Here is a 21,654-nt window from a genome sequence, read left to right as displayed (position 1 = left end):
TGAATCAGTATTTGATTTTCTGATTAGTGGGGAAGGAAGCCACCAGAGATGAGTCAATAAATGTAAAGTCAGTTTTAAATACCTGGGAATGAAAGCAAAGAGTTTTGCAAAAGTAGATCTAAGGAGGAAATTGGCATCTGAGACTAGATACTTATTTTCATATCTGGAGAACACTTGGATCAAAACATGAAAAAGCATGAAACTTTAGGATTAGGGTAATATGGGTATTGAAGTCACATGTCATGACATTTCCAAGGGAAGTTAATGTACAACATTAAACGTTTGACAGATTCTGCAAATAAATAGGCCTTTCCATATGTAAAGTAAAGCCAGTCTGGTCTTGGAAACCTTGCTGTAAGCTGTAATTAGGCCATCTACTGATGGCGAGGCTGCACGGGTGGGATTACGGGCTTGAGGGCTATGGGAAAGGTTATGGGCAACGCCAGAATCAGTAATTTTATTTCATAGAGGGATCTGGATTTACAGTCTATGTTGATCCTGAAAATATTCTGTCAATTCAGGCGGTTTCTGCAGCATATTAGGGGCATGGGCTTCCAAGTCCAGACAGACTCAGGGCTGAATCCTGGCCTGGTCGCTGACTGGCTATGTATCATTGGGCCAGATAACCTCCGTAAGGCTTGGTTTCTTCATCTCTATAATGGGCATAGTAATACCAACTCATAGGTGGGGGTAGCTTTAAACCCGATGTGAAGCACTCAGTAGGTGCCCAGCACAAGACAGGTGCTCAATTGGTAAGCACAGCCTCATGGCTAAGAGTGAGGACCATGGACCCAGCCACCACTGCTGGAATGCTGGCTCTCCACTCATTCACTGTGTGATCTTGGAAAAGTCACTTAACCTTTCTGAGCTGCTGAAGTAGGAGTAGCAATCTGGAATGGAAATAATAATCAGTAACCAACTTTGAAATAGGGATGACAATAAAATAGAGTAGTTGTGAGGATCAAATGAATTAATATGGACAGAACACTTAGAACAGGGCCAGGCTTGCTGCACTAGAATATTAGCAATGACGATTAACTATGATTATTCAATCATCCCATTAGAACAATGAGGAGTGCATGGTGGTGGAAGTAGACCATTACACAGAGCACCAGGCCTGGAAAGGGCTCTGGAAGGAGCTGTTTTGGCAGTATATGTCAACAGCTTAAGAGTCTGCAAAGGCGCACCCCATCTGTCAATGGAGTGTCAAGTGGTGTAACCCCCAGCAGTCAAGAGTGAGGCTGAAGTCAAGAGGACAAGAGCTAACACACCCGTCAGGAACATGCTATGGCAATCTGGCTGCAGGGAACAAAAAACCCCTGCTCATGTGCTATGCAAACCCTACACTTGCAGTCAGCCTGCTTCAAAACACCTGGTTCATCGAGAACAAACCCTTAAGGTGAGTAAGATGCTAAAATCTAGAGGGCTGGGGTGCCTGCTCCTTTTTCTTGCAATTGTTCAACCTCTGGCATATTTACTTAAATTGTGTATCTTCGATAAATGCTGTATTTCACCTCATGAAAAAAAATCAATAGAAAGAAAACGAATGGGCTGTTCTGTCCTTATTTCTAAACACACTAATAAAATGTCACCTCTCACTGTACTGACACTGCATTACACAGGGAAATAGCTATTTGTACCTTATTCCAGTTAAACCCACGCCAAAAAGCATGTTTCATTAACTTACTAGGATTTCTCTTCCAGGCAAGGTTTTCTATCTCATCCTTTCTTCCTTCTTAAGGAAACAACTGGATATGAAGAAAGCACAGCCCAGGATTCCTACTGGAGGAAATTTCTATAGGCCCACATGCTCTCACCTCCAATTCTGAATTCAAGAATTTTCTGAAAACTGAAAGTTTCCTTATAACTTGTATGGAGGCAAAAGTTAACCTGAACTGACCCAAGTCTGCAAATTTAAAACATCTGCCTCCCTTGGTGTGAACATCTTACACATCATACACATCATTACAACATGCTGCCTGAGACCCCACTACGGGTACTATATGGAATATGCACTGTTTTATTCTTCTAATATCTGTATCACTCTCCTAGAACCCCCAAATTTCTCAATTCTGAATTAAATCGGGCCCCAGTGTGGAACTCTCATAGAGTTACTGACGCTGTTATGTTCCAAACACAGCTTTGAGAAAACAGCCAGTGAGAAAGTTAATTCTGGAGTTTTCTTCAAACCAACTTCTTTTAAAACCAGAACTTGGGCTGAACTTGCATGTTGCTGATCTCATGATTTAAAATGGGCAATAATCACTCAGAAATTTTGCCCCAAATTCTGTCTACCCCTCAAGTGACTGCACTGTAACATACCACACGAGGTTCTATAGAGAACACCCCACGGGGCAGCACACACATGAGCAGACACGTGGTGTTACCAAGACCATGCACGTCCTTCTTAGGGGGCGCACGCTCTTGGGAGATACTCTCTTAGAAGCCTGGCCTGCTCTGGACCCCATTAGACCTGGGTTTAAATTCCCGCTCCATTAGAGTGTATACGCTTTGTGGACTTGGGTTTCCCATGTGTGAATTGGGGAATTTCAGCTTCCCATGCTTAAATCAGGGAGAATACCACCTACTATTTAGGACTATCGGACTGAAAGGAAATAATGCGCCTGGTCCACAGAAATACAGGTTAGCTGCTTTCCACACTTGCTTTCCTCCTCTGGCTAAGACACCCTCTGAGGACAGGTTGTAGGGCAGAAAGCTTAGTGTTCACTTTCTTCCACGTGGACGAGCTCAGAGAGAGGTGTATGCATTTGTCGTGCATCACAAGGAGGAAGGAAATGGATTTGTACTGAAGTCCTTGAACCAAATTTGATATCCGAACTTCCAAGGAAAACAGGTAATAAACACAGATGGGTGGACTGCAGAGAGACGAGCTGTTGGGCACCCAGGGGGCTGGGGGCAGAGATGTCATTTAAGGATACGTGGGCCCTCATGAGGATGGGGCCTCGCTGATTCTAGATTTGGCTGAAGAACTAGAAGAGCCCAGAGGCTTGTGGACATTTTTACATCAGTAGTTCTCCACCCCAGCTGCACAGAATGCCAGGTCCACCCAGAGATCCAACTCGTCTGGCATTTTCAAAGCTCTCAAGGTGATTTCAGTATTGTAGCGGAAGTTGAGGGCTACTGCCCACACATGGATAGCCTGTGCTTAGATGTAGTCAGGAGAGAGGACGTGCTCGAGATGCCCTATCTCCCCCCTTGTCTGGGAACAGAATCCCCACCTCACTGATTAGGAAAGCAAAAACACAGCACAGGGCCCCACATAGCCCAGGAGTTATCAGAAGCACAGAGCAGAGAACAAACATTAATGTTTAACTAGATAATGGTTACTTGTAAAACACACCCGAGATTCACCAGAATTCTCTCACCTGGGGCTTTCCCATTCTTGGTCATCTTTGTCTTTCTCTTCTTTGGTGTCTCCAGAATGTGGGTGTTTCTGCACAATTCGCATTCCACCAGCTTTCACTAAAATGCAAACAGAGGAGGGTATGATCGATGTGGCAATGGAACCACCAGAGGACCGGGGGCACCAGCTGGAAAGTTTCTTGTTGCCACATGGCCACAAGTTAGTCCAGATAACCTGGCAGTGACAATCATGAACGACAGAAGGTTAGTGTTGTTGGGGGAGATTCAATATGATAGAGCACTCAACACTGTCTTTTACTCCAGATTCACTTAGCAACTTTCCAAGGCTCTCCTCAGTTAGTTAGTGTTTTTGGTCTCCTTTCCAGTATTTCGTAAGAGCGGTAGTATAACCATGTGGAGAAAGTGGCTGCTTACTTTAGGTTCTGCACATATTTTTGATGCAACAAGGGCCTACTTAATCCCTGCCCTGTGATATTTTCTCAAATAGCCACGATGCTTTTGATGGGGTGATAGAGCCACAGGTGACACGGGACAGCTGCTGTGCCATAGGCACAGAGCCTACTCAGGTGGCAGCCAAGACTTCTGTGGCAGCCTTTCCCAAACTCTGTTGTGAAATCCTGGTGTTAGCAGATGGTAATTCAGTTTTTTACAACAGCCTTATTGACATATAATTCACTTACAATACAATTCACCCATTGAGAGTGCACAATTCAATGGTTTTGAGTGTATTCAGAGTTGTACAAACATCGCCACAAACAACTTGAGAACATTTTCATTACCCTAAACAGAAACCCTATACCAATTAATGGCCACTCCCCAATCCCTCCTCTCCCCCAGCTCCTAGCAACCAGTCATCCGGATTTGCCTATTCTGGACATTTGACATAAACAGAATAATAAAATATGTGGCCTTTGGTGGCTGGCTTCTTTCACTTAGCATAATGTCTTCAAGGTTTTCCATGTTGTAGCATATGTCAGTACTTTATTCCTTTTCATGGCTGAATAATATTCCACTGCGTGGATATACCACATTTTACTTATCCTTTCATCTGTTGATGGACATTTGGGTTGTCTCCACTTTTTGGCTATTATGAATAATGCAGCCATGAGCAACTTGTGTACAAGTTTTTGTGTGGACACATGGATATATATCTTCATTTCCTTGGGTATATACTAGGAGTGGAATAGCTGGGTCACATAGTAACTGTGTATGTACCCCTTTGAGGAACTGCCAAACGGTTTTCCACAGCTGGGACACCATTTTACATTCCCACCAGTCCGAGTGTCTGATTTTCCCACATGTTCACTAACGCTCGTTACTGTCTATCTTTTTGATTATAGCCATCCTAGTGGGTATGAAGCAGTATCCTCTTGTAGTTTGATTTACATTTCCTTAATGGCTAATGTTACTACTGTTTTGCAAGAAAAAACCCAAAAAACAAAAAACGAGGATTCTAGGGTCTATTAAGTGTGGCAAATGCGAGGTTGAAGGAATTAACCGTTTTCCTCAAGATAGATTTTCTTGGCCTTTAGCGAGCACTGTAAGCTTTATGAGGGGCACAGCACATGCTGTCTCTCTCAAATGTATTTGACTACAGAACTTTTTCTTGGCAGTAATGCGTGTTATCATCCTTTAGGGCTGTAGTGTTCCACAGCATAGTGTTTGGAAATGCTGGCCAAAAAGCCAGCCTCACGTGGTGGTCACCAGCACATTATTTCAGATCAGCAAGCTCCTCCATGTCCTCAGCTATATGTTCCCAGACTAGTCGGACCCTCAAATCCTTGCTACTCCATCTGCAGAAAGGGGCTAAGAGCTGCATCCAAGGACAAGTCTAAATGAGAAGTTTAAACGAGGAGAGGCTGTTGGAACCTGACCCCCAGTGTGATGACAGGAGGAGGTGGGGCCTTGGGAGGTGATTAGGTCATGAGGGTGGAGCCCTCATGATGGGATTAGTGCCCTGATCAAAAGATCCCTTCCACCATGTGAGGACTGTCTGTCCATGTACCAGGAAGCAGGTCCTCACCAGACACCGAATCTGCTGGTACCTTGATCTCCAACTTCCAGCCTCCAGAACTGTCAGAAATAACTTTCTGTTGTTTGTAAGCCACCAGTCTGTGGCGTTCTGTTATAGCAGCCTGAACGGGCTACGACAGAGGCATCTGGTAGCTTCCTGGCACAGGTGAGTACTTGATAGAAAGTAGAGCTGCATTAGCTGCACTTGTGGGCCCCCAGGTTCGTGGTTCGGGGGCTCCCGAGCCTCAGCAGGACAGCTCTTCCCACTGTTCTGCCACGGCACAGCTCTGGTCACACACACAGTCAACTTGTCAGGCCGTGTCCTCTGGCGTTTCAAATTCCGCTGGACCCTGCTGAATTACCAAAGTCCAGGACAAATTTCTTTACGATGCTGAAGAACAGGAAGGAGAATGTGAAAACACCCTCAGGCTTACACATTTGGAGTTGATTAGTTTTCATTTTCCCTGGGAGAGTCTGCCAGCGTCCCCGACTTCAGGAAGTTGATGATGTTGGCTTCATGCCTGCTTCATGGAAACCCTCGCCCAGCAGCGGTGCATTAGAAGGCAGGGCAGGGCCAGCCCTGTGGCTTAGCGGTTAAGTGCGCGCGCTCCGCTGCTGGCGGCCGGAGTTCGGATCCTGGGTGCGCACCTACGCACCACCTCTCTGGCCATGCTGAGGCTGCCTCCCACATACAGCAACTAGAAGGATGTGCAGCTATGACATACAACTATCTACTGGGGCTTTGGGGGAAAAAAAAAAAGGCAGCAGGGCAGAGGGCAGGTAAAATAAAGGACCATGTTTAGCCACGTGCCTGCTGGTCTGAAACTGGAATCTGCCTGCTGACACCACCATCTCTTTATGGGGAGGGAACCTTCTCCTTTGAAAGAAGGAAATATAATCCTGTTCAGTAATTCTCTCAAAAATCTGCTTTTTATTCCATCTACTGATACTTATTTCAGTCATTTTATTTTTCATTTCTTGAGCTTTTCTTCCCCCTCGAATTCATTTGGTCTTTATTTGATATGGTCTTATTTATTTCTTGTGTCTTTAATTCTTTTATATCTATTTAATCATTTTAGTCATGCTTGTCTTATAGTTGTATATCCACTTATAATCTGAGGTCTTTGGGAGTTGAATCCCACTGTTGGTTTTGTCTGCTGATTCTGCCTCTTATTCGGAGTGATCATGCATTATGAGCTTGTCTTCAGTGGGCCCTCATCTGTGGGGACTCTTTGGGGCCTGGGGTGCAGGCAGCACCCCTTTGGAGAGAAGCTATATGCTTCTCTCAGACCAGGAGTACAGTCGCCTGGAAATCCTTTTTACATCAGATTTCTCAGAACAGGAATTGCCAAAGAGTGTAAATTTGAACTCACAGCCCATGTAAAGGGAGGCCTGTGTTTACAAATTCTCAAGGAGACTTTCTTCTCCATCTGGAGCCCAGGCTGAAACAAACCAGCTTCCTCCCCACCCCACTGTGTTGCTGGGCACATTTCCCTCCTCCACCCTTTCTCCACTGGTTTGGCCTCTGAGCACCCAGCTTTATGCTGGGGTCTTGGGTTCAATGAGGCCCTTGGGGGGACCCTAATCCAGTATGACTGGTGTCCTCACAAGAAGGGGAAGAGACACCAGGTCACTCCTTGCCTCATGTGGGCCCAAGGCTCATGCTAACTGTTCTGAATTTCAGTTTCTTCTTTGGTTGTGGTTCCTAGGAGCTTGGTTTGGGCTCAGATTTTAAAAAAAGGAAAAATAAAAAAAAAATTGCTGGCAGCTTATCAAGATTTCCCAGGTTATGTAGTCTGCCAAACCTTAAGAAATGGAGACTGAATAAAATTCTGTAGTATGTTAAGATAATTTTCCACTCCCTCTAGAAACGTATGATTGGAGAGTTATGAAAGTTTTCAGCCAAAGGAGGAAGGAAGAATTGTCCCACTAAATGTTTTTTTGAATTCATTTCCCTCCCCCATCTACCTCACTCCTAACCCATGCCCATTAGAAACTGATTAAAGTTGCTATTATGGGCTGAATTGTTGTCCCTCCAAATTCCCGTGTTGAAGCCCTAGACCCATAACCTCAGAATGTGACTGTATTTGGAGATGAGTCTTGAAAGAGGTGATTAAGTTAAAATGAGGCTGTTAGGGTGGGGCCCTAATCCAATAGGACTGGTCCTTATAAGAAGAGGAAGAGATACCAAGGATGCACACACACAGAGGAAGGGCCATATGAAGACAGAGAGAAGGTGGCCATCTGCAAGCCCAGGAGAGAGGCCTCAGGAGAAACCAGAGCAGCTGGCACCTTGATCTTCAACGTCCAGCCTCCAGAACTGCAAGGAAATAAATTTCTGTTGTTTAAGACCCCCAGTCTGTGGTATTTTGTTATAGCAGCCTCAGCAAACTAATACAGATACCCATTTAACACTGGTCTTTGAATCATTTCAACTTGGCAGACATAAAACTTTTAAACTCTAACTCACAGATGTGATCTATAAACTGACTAAAAGTAAAAACGGCCATGTGGCTAACTACAAAGAAACCTGGTGATGTATGCCAAAGTGCCATTGGAAACAATCCAGTCTTCTGAAGCTTGCCCGGAGCAGCCTGTCCACTCCTGCTGTAGTAAGTACACGTGTCACGGCTCGGTTGCCCCGCATTAGCACCATTAGCACTTCACTTAATTTAGTTTATAAAAACAATTAACTTCATAAATCCCTCACAGTATGTGTGGTGATTAACGCAGCCATAAAAAGTGGCAATAATAATAATAAGTCAAGGCTTAGACAGTTTCATTGTAACTTGCAATACTGACAAAAAATATGACAGCACATATTGATTGTGATTGCTTTATCACTGTCACGAGAACTCTATACTTGTAAAAATACAAAGGCAGAGTGATTTTTGCAGAAATCTTTGTGGAATTACTTGCAAATATAAGTATTTTCACAACAGACATTAGAAAAAAAGAACTTGGATTTTTGTGGTGTTGGTTGTTATTCAAACGAGAGCTTCAAATTTAAAGAATAACAAGCTTCCTCCTCAAAGAGGACTCAGATCCCATTTCTGCCCCAGTGTGTGTGTGTGTCTGTGTGTCTGTGTGTCTGGGCAAGTTGCTGACGCCCCATGCCTCAGGGTCCTCCCTCTGTGAAGCAGGACAATCCTCTCTTCGCTGAGGACTAAATGAGCTAGAGTTAGTGCACGAGAAACATCTCCATCAGGCCCGGCTCCGGCAAGCGCTGTCAGCTATTCTTATTAAACGGGTTTTAACAATTAGCAACTAGCACTTAGAGAGACTCGTCTTGGGTGCCTTAACACGCCTCACCGCAGTTTCCTCATGGGTAAAACGGGGGTGACAGCAGCAACTTGTGGGGTTGTCGAGGAGCACGTGAGACAGGCTGTAAAGTGCTCACCCACCGTGGTGCTCCACAGATGTCGTGGGCTACCCACCACCAGGACTGCCATCAGTACATCACCATCCAAGTAAGGAAGCTTGGGGAGAATAGCAGATCCCGGATAATTCTTCATCTTTGCTGCTCTTCTTCATCGTCGCTATGCGCCAGGCACTGCTCTAACCACTGGCCATGCGTCACCCCACTTTACAGTAACCCTATGGGGTAGACCTCGAGGCACGAAGGGGGGAAGCCAGTGGCCCCGAGTCACACAGCTAGCAAGCGCAGAGCTGGCTTTGACCAGGGCGGCTGCTCCCTTATTCACACCCTGCAGGCCTTTCCTTGCTCGGACCTTCCAGGAATCCCAGCTTCACTGCTCCTCCAGAAACACAAAGTGATGGCCTATGGGCAGGTTTGGTTACTGCGCCATTTAGCCAAGGGAAGAAAATGCATTTGACATGAAAAGCTTTCTGCAGAGCAGCTTCCTGCCCAAAGGGTAAAGGTGGCGGAGGAAGCATCCTCCACCGACTTTGCCAGTTAAGCAAATATTGAGGAAGCAACCGATGGCACATCCTCCTGGGGCTCAGGCATCCCCTCAGTGTCAGGATGCCTGGCTGTAAGGGACACTGACAGCTTGCTTTCTGCTCATGTTCAACAGCAGCTAGAAAGATGCACAGCTGGGACTCAGGCAGGGGGAGGAGACGGGTCTCCCCAGGATGGCTCAGGACTGTAAGCCCCGTGAAGCAGGGTGCGGTTTCATACAAATATCCCTGAAGCACTGCTTGCAGGTGTTGGAGCGTGACTTGCAAGTCTACGCCATCTTTGCTCTTCCTGAGAAGAGCTGCTGAAACATTATTCAAGGAAAGCTAATCCACCTAAGAGAAGAGGGGAAAGGGTCCAAGAATTGCTCAGGTGAGAACAAAAGGAAACGAAACAGAAAACAACCAGACTGTAGGTCAGGAGTGAGCCTAATAATCTCAGCAAGAGCAATGCAGTGGCTGGTGACAAAGTGGAAAGGGAACCGGACCACCCCTGCAATCGGTTAGACGAGGTGGGAACGGGGCAGAGGAATGTGGTCCATCTTAGCGAAGAGAAATGGCTCTAGGAGAGAGGACAGAGGATCCCTCGGCAAGCAAAGAAGTCATTCTTGTCTGTGGAGGCACGTGGATCTGAGGGGGGAGCCCCGGACAGAGATCGTGGAGGCAGAGAACCAGCACAGAGACTGGGCTCTAACAGCCTGACCTGATGATGAGTCACGGGGAACCCCGAGGAGAACCCAGCCCCCAAGACCACGTGGATCCTGACAGGGCTTTCAGGCCTGCAGGCAGTGGCTGGAAATAGTGGCTTGTGCTAAAAAACGAGCCCCTGACAAATTCCTGAACTTACACCCCTGACGGCTTCATCTCTAAGAAAGCTGAGAAAGAAGGAAGGGAAACTGCTATTCTGCACTCAGAATCATCGACTGTTAAGGTGGGAAGGCCCTTAAATTACACGGGGGCAACCTCATTCACTTTCCGGAGATGGAAATGAAGTTCAGAGACATGGTGTGTGGGCAAGACCAATGAGCTATAAGTCAGAACTAGACAGGCTGGTCCGTCTTCCACAGCAGCGTGTGTTCCACTCCACGACGGGGCTGTGACCCAAAGGACAGATTGCCTGGGGCAGCGGAAGGGGTATCCTTGAGTTCAGGGAGGCTGATTTCAAAAAGTCAGGGGGAAAAGTTGGATCCACGCCTGGACATGCTCCAGAGAAACCTGGCGCTGGGGATGGGTGGATGAGGCGGAGACTGGCTAAGCGTGAACCAATCCCAATCCCAGCCTCCTCTGCAGTTGGGTTGGGGCCATTTACCTGGGTCATGGCCAAGTATGGGGAAAAGAGACTGGTAGGCAGCATGATGCTCCCCCAAAGATGTCCACCCATGCCCTAGTCCATGGAACCTGTGAATGTGTTGGTTTGCATGGCAAAGGAAACGAAGGCTGCAGATGGAATTAAGGTTGTTAATCAGCTGACCTTAAAATAAGATGATTCTGGAGTATCCAGGTGGGCCCACTGTAATCACAAGGTTCCTGCCTGAAACGTGAAAGAGGGAGGCAGAAGAAGAATCGGGTCAGATTATTTGATGTGAGAAAGACTCGATCAGCCATTGCTGGCTCTGAAGATGGAGGAAGAGGCCACGCACCAAGGAATGTGGGCAGCCTCTGGAAGCTGGAAAAAGCAAACAAATGGATTCTCCCTGAATCTGCCCAGAAGGAAGCAGCCTTGCAGACACCTTGATTTTACCCTGGTGAGACCCATTCTGGACTTTGCACCTGTAGAACTGTAAGATAATACAGTTGTGTTGTTTTTAGCCTTCAAGTTTATCGTGCTTTGCTACAGCAGCCATAGGAAACTAATGCAGTGACACATGCCACTCAAAGGCCACACCATAAGGCCCCCACACCATGGCCTACACTTGCTGTCCCCTCTGCAGAGGCCACATGTTGAGATGGCAGAGTCGCATGGCAGGAAGGACCTGGGTCTCTGCACTATTCCTTGCAGGAGGGCCACTCAGGAGAGAAATAAACCTTGACTTGTTCACCGAGATTTTGGGTTGTCTGTTACAACCGCAAGTACAATATAATATAACTGTAACTAATATAGTACGTTATACAAAAGTGAACATTCCCTACATAAACAAAAAGATTTCTGAAGTTGGGATAGGGAAAGCATTCACCAAGTAAAAATGCACAGGCCATTGCTTGAAAAGAAAAGGACACACACAGAAGGTGGGAGAAGGGGTACATAACCCAAAGTACTAGAGAACAGAGGCGACATCTAAAACAGTCTTAGAGATGCTGAGGTCTACCCTGACTGCGAGCTTTTGAAAAAATGCAATGAGTAAAAGGGTCTTTTTTCTTGGCGTGTCGGGAGCAAAAGCAGCCCTCTCTTCTGTCCTCTCAAGCATGGATCAGTGATTGGGTTGAGGACGCTGGGGGCAAACCTATGACTGTCTGGTTAAGACAAGAAAAATCGAACTAGTCCTCCGTCTCTGGTAATAGAGTGGCGTAGTGAAAACGTCCCTGCGGGAGCTAATTCAGGGAGAACTACCACCCACAACCCTTCCATGCATCCTGAACTCAAGTGTGACTGATTGATTACTACAACAGAGACCTGACTATTTTGAAGTTACTAAAAAAATCAAAATGGTCTATTTCCCATTTTACTTTAAATAAATACAATCCTGTTTATATTTGACTCAGTTCTAGAAAGGATGTAAAGTCTATTTTTCAAAGAAAACCATCCGTAAACTTGGTAACACTCACAGCTATCACATAGTGGATTTACGAGAACTTGACTGACATACGGTTTTGGCTCCCCTGGGAAATGGAGGGGCACAGGGCCAGAAAAATGTATTTAACACAGAGATGCCATCCATATCACTGCCACAAATGCAGGAAGACAGACAGAATGAGTAAGAGCGCTGCTTATAATTCGTTCTCCTTTCTGCTGTGGGACTGGCACTGCCTTAGATGAAACAGAACAACGCCAGTTCTAACTTGGCTAGTCTGTGTTTGCAATATCGCTCATAAAACAAGCAGTCTCACCCCATTTCTCCGCAGATATTTTGTAGAAGAGAGCAGCAGGGAGGTCTCAAATCATGACGACTTGATTTCTTTTAAAGAGGACCCGAACGACAGCACACTGCCAGGAGGTGCTATCACATCACACACAGCGCCATCCACACTCATCAGTAAGGGCACTCTGTATTTGCACAGCCCTTCTTCCACACTTTGAGCAGCCTAAGCCTCATTAATCTCACACCCTGGGAGGAGGCACCTGGCGGGTGATGGAGCCCCCTGTCAAGAAGGGCTGATGAGGTTCCAAGAGGCAGAGGCCCCACTGTTACTGGCTTAGGAGAGTCGGCAAGGACACTCCAAATGGTTTGGCCAGTTTTTAAAAGGGTGTTGTCCTCTTTATCCCCACTGTAAGGTGACTGCTTGTTAAATGAACTAATAAGTGCCAAGAGCTTAGAACTGTGCCGCCGAAGGGGAGCAGAACAATGCCACTCCAACATATGCCTCTTCGCCATAAGGATTATTTTGAGCCAATTAAACAGTAGACAAGAAAAAGCTCTGGAAACCTAGAAGTTACCCTTGTGTAAGGGACATTTACATTGATAAGGGAAATCTCCAATTGTAAGTGTCTCCCTCTGGGTACCAGAAGGATGACTCCAAACCACAGGTTTGTATAACATTCCTGTATAACATCCCTACCCTGGTTTACTGCGCCTTCCCTGGTCACCTCCCGTAACTGGCTCCCCTGCTCCTCAACATCTTTCTTTTGTCTTTAGCTGAAGTTGGTCATTAAGGAGGTGGCTTGGGCCATTACGGGGAGTTACTCAGTTTTCCTGAGTATTTCCCATGTATACAGGAGGTATACATGTTATTAAACTTCTGTTTTTCTCTTTTATTGTATTTCTCTTTATTTCATATCTTTTATTATTTTATTTCTCCTTTATTTGTTTTGGTCTTTTATTACAGGGGGCCTCAGCTAAGAACCTAGAAGGGTAGAGAGAAAATTATTCTTCCTCCCCCACACCAGACACACTGTAACACTCAGCAAATGTCAGTTACTATTTCCATCGTCACGATGCTACCGAGACCGGCTGAGGCGCACCTGCATCACTAGTACACACTGGAGACAGCTCAGAAGCAGAGGGAAGCTGCAAGCCCCACATGCGATGGGGGAAGTAGGAGGTGATAAGAGGCTCTGGAGAAACTCACTCAGCAGCTATTTGCTGAATATTTTGTGCCCGGCACTGGGCTGGCCCCTGGGGATAAAGATATCAGTAAGACCCTGCTCCAGAAGCAAGAAGAGGCAGACAGGTGGGGTAAGAGCAAGAATAAGGAAACGGGATGTTGTGGGAACGCACAGGAGGGCACCTGGTTCAGAGAGCAATAATGAGAAAACACGAAAGAACATGAAGGTAGTCACGGCAGAGAATTTTATTGTTTCCGATGGAGGATTTAAGCACAAGTCTTTGTTATCCAATTTAAGCACTTAATGAAAGCATTCCCAAAGTTTTTAAGGCTGTCATTTGGATTTATGAACTGTGCTCTGGGCTATCCTTGATGATTATCCTTTATTATAGTGGGTTGTCTTTTTCTTTTTTTTTTTTTTTTAATAACGTCTACTCTGCAGAACTGCATACTCTCTGGCCACCCCAGAGTAAACAGGAACGCCCTGTGCTTTCCGCCAAAAAAGGCTTTCACACTGGGGCCTCCGCACCACAGGGGGAAGTGCATCTGAGGGGCACTGCTGGGAGACAAAATACCACAACCGACAAAAGGCCCCTTTCTAACCTGCGCCTCTGGGCCAGGATGCCAGGCCCTTCCTCTAACTCTGGCCAACTGGTCTTGGTGACTGGTCTTGGCAAATGTGGAATGATGGTGACAGCTCCCTAAGCAGCTCCTGATTGGAGTCCCAAAGGTTAAGGGACCTGCCCCGAAGTCACTTGAGGAGTTTACCTGTGGGATTAACCGCCCTGGGGCTCCGATCCTGATGGATGGTGAGAGTTACAGCAGCAGAGGCAGCCCTGCCCTGTGACTTTCGCAGGGGAAGATTAGCTGGCCCAAACCTCACATTTCATAGATTAGGACACTGAGCCATACAGAAGTGATGGGCCTCAAAACTTAGAACCCAAGTGCACTGCTACACCAGCACAAATAAGTTGGCTCCTCGCTCCTCAGGCATAAATAAGCTATTTAATTTGTAATTCACAAAGCCTAGCTGTTTACTTCACAATTCAAAGAAAATCAGTCCTTCATGAAATGTCTCCCAGGGAGTTAATAAGTACAGTTTATACCTCTGATCTTAAAAGTCTCCATATGGATGTCTCTATCTGCAATTTAATTTCTGCTATTTTGATTTGGTATCATTCCAACAGATAATCTTTAATGCCCCTCATTACCCAGGGACTGGGGAGCCTTGGGCAGACTGTTGCAGCACGGTCCACGGCCATGACCGTAAACCAAGGTATTCCTTCCTGCGGTGCTGCCCAGGTCATCAGGCAGCTGGACGTGGACCCGGGACAGCAGGAATTAAAGGTCAGAGTTATCTTTAAAGGAAATCCCTTTGAGGTACGTTTTTTAAGCTAAGGCAACACAAGGGCCCCCAAAGCCTGTTTTCTGGTACAGTGGAACTATTTTCTAGAATCCTATGCCCCTGAAGTCCCCACGCATCGGGCAGCCATTTTTCTTCCCTAGTGCCAGTTAGTTTTCTTGTTGAGAGCTTCTTTCACCAGTGAAAAATATTACCTACTCTGGAATGTAGCATATTTAAAATACTGCTCTATTCTCCGTGTTGAGGCAGAGAATTAGTGCCCGATAGCGGGGGACGGCAGACGGAGATTGCCGGGAATCTTGACTATAACGAGAAGATGGCACAAATGTGCCACAAAAAGCAGCCATGTTTCCCTAAGGCTTCTGTTCTTAGAAGACTGAGTTGATAACACTAATGTGGGCAGCTAAGACCATAAAAGAACCTCACACATTGAGGTGACTTGGCTTCTGGGACCCAGTCGCCTTTGCTTCTCTCCCAGTGTCCCTCCATATGGATCCACTGTCATTGCAAAGGAGAGGAGAACTGGAAATCGACCAGTTTGGACAGAGTCGAAAGAGCGAACAGGAACTGTGCTCTGAAGGGGGAGGAGGCGGTATGAACATAAAGGCTGCTTAGATTCCTGTTTCCTAAGAAAGATGATTGTTTCCTAGATTTAACTTCCTTGGCTCAGAAGTTTAGGATTCGCAAAAAAATAAAAAACGCAAACCAAAAAACCCCCACTTTTGAGAAAAAGCTGGATGCGAAAGAAACAGGGGGAAGAAAGTCATATTGAGTGATTAATGATAAAAATTATTTCCACTCCTTTGGTTCTTTTGTATGAAATGCTGTCAGCCTACAATTAATCATCACCATGATATTAAAAACATTGACTTGTAACTGTTCCTGTTGCTTGTTTTTCTAAAACATCTGTACATCTAAGTATTCACCGCCCAAACTTTTTTTTGGAAGTTGTGCAACTGGGCTTATTCCGGTCATTCTAATTTGCATGCAACTCCCACAGGCTTGCGGGGTTTCGCAGACTGTAAAGAACGGGGCTCACCAACGCGGGGCTGAGTTTAACTTAAACCCCCCCGAGGGGACACGCCCGGGCTGGCGGCAGGTCCCCGCGCCCCGCGCCCGGGCAGTGAGCTCGGCCTCCCCGCCCCGCGCCCGCGGGTTCGAGCCCGCCCAGGGGACCCGCAGACAAAGTGGAAACGAGTCAGTACCGGCGGGCGGGTGTCCAGCTTTGGTCTCTAGCTTCCCTTCGGGAGGCGAAGACATGGTGGACTGCGTTTCCCAGGGGCCGGGACGGCAGCGGCGGCGGGCTCGCGGGCCGGGAGGAAGGAGCGCGCGAGCCTGAGCGCCCGGGAGCGAGGGAGGCGCGCGCGTGGGGCGCCGGGGCCGCGCGAGGGAGGGCCGCGCTGGGAGGGGGCGCGGCCGTGGCGCGTCGACGCGGCGCGGCCCCGCCCCCCGCGGCTGCGCGTTGACGTCAGTACGCCCGGCCCGGCCCCCCGGCCCCAGCGCGCCCCGTGTACTGAGCGTGCGCAGTGGACAGCGCCACGTTGGAAGCTGTGGCCGCGGGCGGAGGAGGAGGAGAATGGCGGGCGAGGGCGGAGCGTCTGTGGTTAGAAGAGCCGGGGGCTGGTGCTGGCGGCGGCGTTCTTCGGAGGCGGGAAAAGGCCCAGCAAGAGGTTGGCGTCTCCACGGGCCGCGCTCAGCCAACCCGCCAGATAGACGGTGACGGCGGTGGGGTAGCTGAGCCGCCATAGTGGGGCGCCCCGGGGCCTGATGTGTGTCGCCAGGGAACCGGCCCGTCAGCCTCGTGTCCTCACCCAGCTCACTAATTAATTGCGGAAATGAGACCCCAGGTGGGACCGAGCAGGGGCCCGAGGATAGCAGGGATTTGTTACAAGGCGCTGCAAAGACGGGAGCCTTCTCCCTGGTGAGAAAGGCAGCGCGGGGAAGCCCGGAGACCTGGACGGAGCTTTCGGACGGCTGCGGCTTGCCCCGCTCGCTGCGCTCTTCCTGATGCGTGGATCTGGATTCTGTCCAAAGCTGATCCTTTGCTGTGGATCGCGTCCTTCTCTACGGTTATCCTCTCCTGCACCAGCAGGCCCGCCTTGCGGGCTTAGCGTTCACACATGCCTGATGCCTTAGAAAAGGAAGCACCACCACCTCTCTGGGCTGTGCATCTACCTTTGACGACACAACTGCTCAAAGAGATTGAGTACGTCACCTCTCTCACTCCCTCCTCAACCCAGTCCGGTCCATCTGGTTTTCATTCGGCTCCTCCAAGACTGCCCTTAACCACGGAAAGTTCTTTTGTCAAGGCCAGTCATGACCTCCATGCTGCCCAATCCAGTGGTCATTCTTTCACTCTCATCCTGCTTGACCTCTTAGCAGCACTTGACCCAGCTGACCATCTCCCTTCTTAGCTTCGGGAATGCCACATCACTACCTTGACATCCAGTGGTCGGGCTGGATGCTTTTGCTAACTCTCAGTCGAGTTGGTTGGCTCCTCTTCTAGATTTCTAAACATTTGAGCACCCCAAGGCTCAACACCAGCCCTCTTCTCTATCCAGACTTGGCTTCAGTGGTCACATACAGGCTGATGGGTTTGATTTTCATCCATATGCTTATGGATGCCAAATCTGCAAACCCGTTTCGCTCTCCCTGCCCCTCCACCAATCTCCAGACTCACATCCCACCAGCCCCTTGACCACTCTACCTGAATGTCTAACACAATGTTGCTCAACACTTTGCATCATGGAGCACATAGAAATGCACATACTGTACATTGATCTTGGACTTTACCTCCACATTTCAACATCACTAATAGCAGGATAGCCGTGGGCAGGTGGCAGTCATGATATAGTCATCATTGTCTTGTATTCACGTGATATAGTAGTCATGGCCTTGCATTCACATCAAAACTTGCAGGTAGGTGTCAACAGCTTAGAAGAAAATTTGAAAACAGTGGAGCACTCTAAGAGATGCTGCATCACTAGCACTCTTGATGGAATGGGATGAGAAAATCTACAGACACCACCGATTAGGATCTTGAATGGAAAGAAGCTTTAAGGATACCTAACCAATTAGTTTTAGGAATATTTTCCTTCTTATATATGTGCAAGAGTGCTATATGGTTAAAAACTTGTGTCTTAATAAGTCTAAAACATTTCTAAGAAGTATGAAATGAAAATTCTAGGTTAACAAACGTGCTGTAGTTTAATTGGCAACTTTTTTTCCCTTAGTGGCACATCAAGTTGCATGTTAAGGGTGATGACATCTTGTATTCAATAACACGACATTGCTAGGGAACCCTGGGGTAGAAGAAGGGGCCTTCTGAGGAAGGAGTCAAGCTACCCAAGGGCCCTGGTGGCCCCAGTCACCACTGGGCTGCCCTGAGGCCTGAGAGGTTGGGTATCTTTCCCTGAGACCTGATCTGGGACTATACTGTTCTGGGACACCGTGGTGTAAGAGCCATGTCTAGTTTTACATGTTCAAAGCAGAACTGGTTCATCCACCTACCCACAAATACCTTCCCATTTAGAATAGAATCCAAACTACTCATTGTAGTGTGGGGTACCTGCCTAATCAATAGCATTTCTACTGAAGAAAATACCATTGTTTGAGAAACTTAGTTTGAAAAAGAACACCATGTTTCCTAGCCTCCCTTGCAGCTAAGGGTGGCCAAGTGACGTAGTTCTGACCAATGGAATGTAAGTGGAAGTTTGTTGGGGGATTTCTGAGGAAATTTTGCATTCTTGATATGAGGACTGCCCTTCCTCTTGTTGACATCGTCATTCACTGCCTTGAATTCAGACACAGGGTGGAAGGCAGAGCAATCATATTGCAGCCATGAGGCAAGCAAAGGCATGGACGCCATATGCTGAAGGTGGCAGAGCAGAGAGATCAGAGGCACGTGGGACTCTGAGGTTGTGGAGGCTCTGCAGAGCAGTGACTCCCACCTCCAGACTGTTTTATGTGGTAAACAAACCCCTCTTAGATCAAGTCCCTCTGGTTGTGTGTTTACATGCAGCCAAATGCAACCCCCAACACTCGTGGCCTACCGGGTCCTGTGTGGTGAGGGCCCTGCCTGCCTCTAGGAGCTCGTCTCTCCTGGCTCCTCTGGCCACGCTGGCCTTTCTGATGCTCCTGCAGTGTGACAAGCTGATTCTTCCCTTTGGGCCTTAGCATTGGCTGTTCCCTCCACCTGGAACCATCCTCCCCAGATTCTTACATGGCCAGCTCCTCATTCTGGAATCAGCTTTTCAAAGGGCCTACCCTGATCACCAAATCTAAAGAAGCCAGCTCAGGCACTCGACTGGTCATTTTGTCTTCACAGCACTTCATCCTCATCTGAAATTCCTCACCTATTTGTCTGGGTGTTACTCTTTCTCCTCTGACCAGCACTGGTTGAGTGTCAGCCCCACGAGGGGAGAGACCTTGTCCATCTTGGCCACTGCATTCCCAGAACCCAAAACCAGGGTGGGCACAGAAGCAGCGTTCAATAGATATTCTCCCCCCATAATTCTGGAGCATAAATACATTTAATTTCTCATAGCTGTTACCTACATGAAGAGCAGCAAGTGAGGACTACGCAGAGAATGAGAAGTACACATAGTATGTAGATAACATGAATATGGCTGCCCACTAATCCTGTGTCACATTTACTTTCACTATTGAGCACGTTTGTGTGTGTGTGTGTGTGTGTGTGTGTGTGTGTGTATATGCATGGGTATATCCAGACCCACCAGTCCTAGATGGTGAGGATCAATGTCAGGCACCACCCATCGGACACTTTCTATGTGAACATGCACACTCAGCTGTCATTAGAGTTGCTGAGTGAATAATCTTATTTGAAGCTCACTATAACTCTGGGAGTAAGGCAAGTTAACCCATTTTACCAAGAAAATCAAAAGCAAACAAATAAAAGGGAGAAGAAAGGATTGTTGGATGCACGTGGGACACAACTCTGTGGAGTGTGTGCTGGGACCAGAAGCCAGATTTTCTAAGCCCTGATCCCATTTTCCCCCACTATTGGCTGCCTTCTAAGTAGAGTTTTGGGAGCTGTTTCCCCTTCTCAAAGTAGGTTGTTTTCTAATCCCAAATGGTGCTGGAAAAAATGGTACTGAATTTAAGATACTACTTAATGTGAATGCTGTAAGCACTGGGAAAAGTATTTGAAGAAGAAATAGAAAATGCAGATTCTCTCCTCCATATGTGTATTTTGTAACCTTGGCTACATCACTGAACCTTTCTGAGCCTTGGTTTCCATACCTGCAAGTTGAGGATGTCAACACTAACCTCCCTCTGGGCTGGAGTGAGAATTTAGGACTGACTTGTACAGCTCTGGGTCATCCCATTTACTCTCCACAAAGTCCTGAGACACAAGGACTTCTCTGCCATCGTTGATGGAGGAACCGAGCCTGCGAAAGGCCAAACGCAGGGCTTGGTAGCTGGTGGGGGAGACCTGAGAGTACCCCGCTCTTGCCACCATCCTGGTTGCATGCTTGGAAGTGCTTTGTAAACCATAATACACTATAGAATGTACTATTATCACTGCAAAGGGAGTTTTCATTAACATTCATGAATACAAGAATTGTCCCTCGGCATATTAAAATAACCTGCCTATCAATCAGTTTGATGAACATTACTTTCTTTTCCAGGCTGGCCTATATCTTCTGTCTTCTTGTGCTGTTGTCTGATGGATGAGAGTTTTTATATTCTTATTCACTACACAGGGTTTCTTTTCCATTGTTGATATTGCTCAGAAAGAGAGGGCAGCAGTCATTCTCAACTTTGCTTTGTAACATCCAGGATATTTCTTATTATATTATGTTATGGGGGTTTTAAATAATATTAATTTAAATATAATTTATTTGACACCCACACATATACACACAATACTTGAAGAAGATATGCGCATCCCAATGTCAAATAAAAATGATGGAATATCACACATCTTACGTGTGCACACAAGTGAGGAATGTCTTTGGGCTTCAACTTGTCGCTCAGTCGCAGGGTAATTGAGAAGCACTTTGAGGCATTTTTCAAAAGGAATTCAACAGCTAATAAAGGACACGGAGGTCAATTTTAGTCACATAGGTTACACTTCATCAAGGATATTTTGTCACGTGAGGTTATCCTTAAGCTAAGGATATCTGAAGAGAAAAATAACCAGCCTGAATCTTGGCAAAACATTCAAGTTTTGGCAAAATATCCTCTTATCTTTATTTAGAAGTTAGAAAATAGAAAATGCAAGAAAGATGAGAGTTCTATAACCATGAATACTGATTTTCCACAGAATTGCAAATGCTGTGTAAGTTATTTATGAAAATGTATTTTAGCAGAGAAATGAGGGTGGGGGTAGATAATTTTATTTCTGGCTCTTTCACTGAGTCGTCATTTGACCTTGTGCAAGCTGCTTCCACATTCTGTGATTGTAGCTCCATAGTGGAGGCAATAACACCAATCTTACTAGGGGATTCAAATAGTTATTCAATATTATGTCTTAGCATTTATCTTCCTGTATGAAATTTCATACAAGGGTATATGAATTGCTGTAAGTATAAAAAATAAACATGACAAAGACATCAGGAATAAAGAGGCTTTCAGCAAGATAAAATCATCTCAAGGGAGTCTGAAATCTGAAATTGAAGAACAACATTTTTGTTAGCTTTTTTTTTTTTAAAGAATCTACCCAAGATTTAGTGGTACTAGGGCATTCTTTTACTCTTTTCCCCTAAAAAATTCTTCAGAAGTCAGTTCAGGTGTGAGTGTGTCATATTTAG

At 46.6% G+C, this 21,654-nt stretch overlaps 1 protein-coding gene across 1 annotated transcript in view; it reads right to left on the bottom strand.

Annotated features, from left to right (window-relative positions):
* DAP (death associated protein) overlaps nt 1–16,231 on the bottom strand; it is a 66,511-nt gene extending 50,280 nt beyond the window's left edge. The window contains exons 1-2 of the mRNA XM_058564348.1: nt 16,084–16,231; nt 3,387–3,483 (exon numbers count right to left, since the gene is read on the bottom strand). Of these exons, the coding sequence (XP_058420331.1) occupies nt 3,387–3,483; nt 16,084–16,138 (152 nt within the window). The 5' untranslated portion in view covers nt 16,139–16,231. The remainder of the gene's footprint in view (nt 1–3,386; nt 3,484–16,083) is intronic.
* Between the last annotated feature and the right edge of the window lie 5,423 nt (nt 16,232–21,654).

This window comes from Diceros bicornis, chromosome 20 (genome assembly GCF_020826845.1).
Source record: "Diceros bicornis minor isolate mBicDic1 chromosome 20, mDicBic1.mat.cur, whole genome shotgun sequence".
Lineage (NCBI taxonomy): Eukaryota > Metazoa > Chordata > Mammalia > Perissodactyla > Rhinocerotidae > Diceros > Diceros bicornis.
Note: the sequence above shows the minus strand (reverse complement) of the source record. Positions and strands in the feature narration are given on the sequence as shown.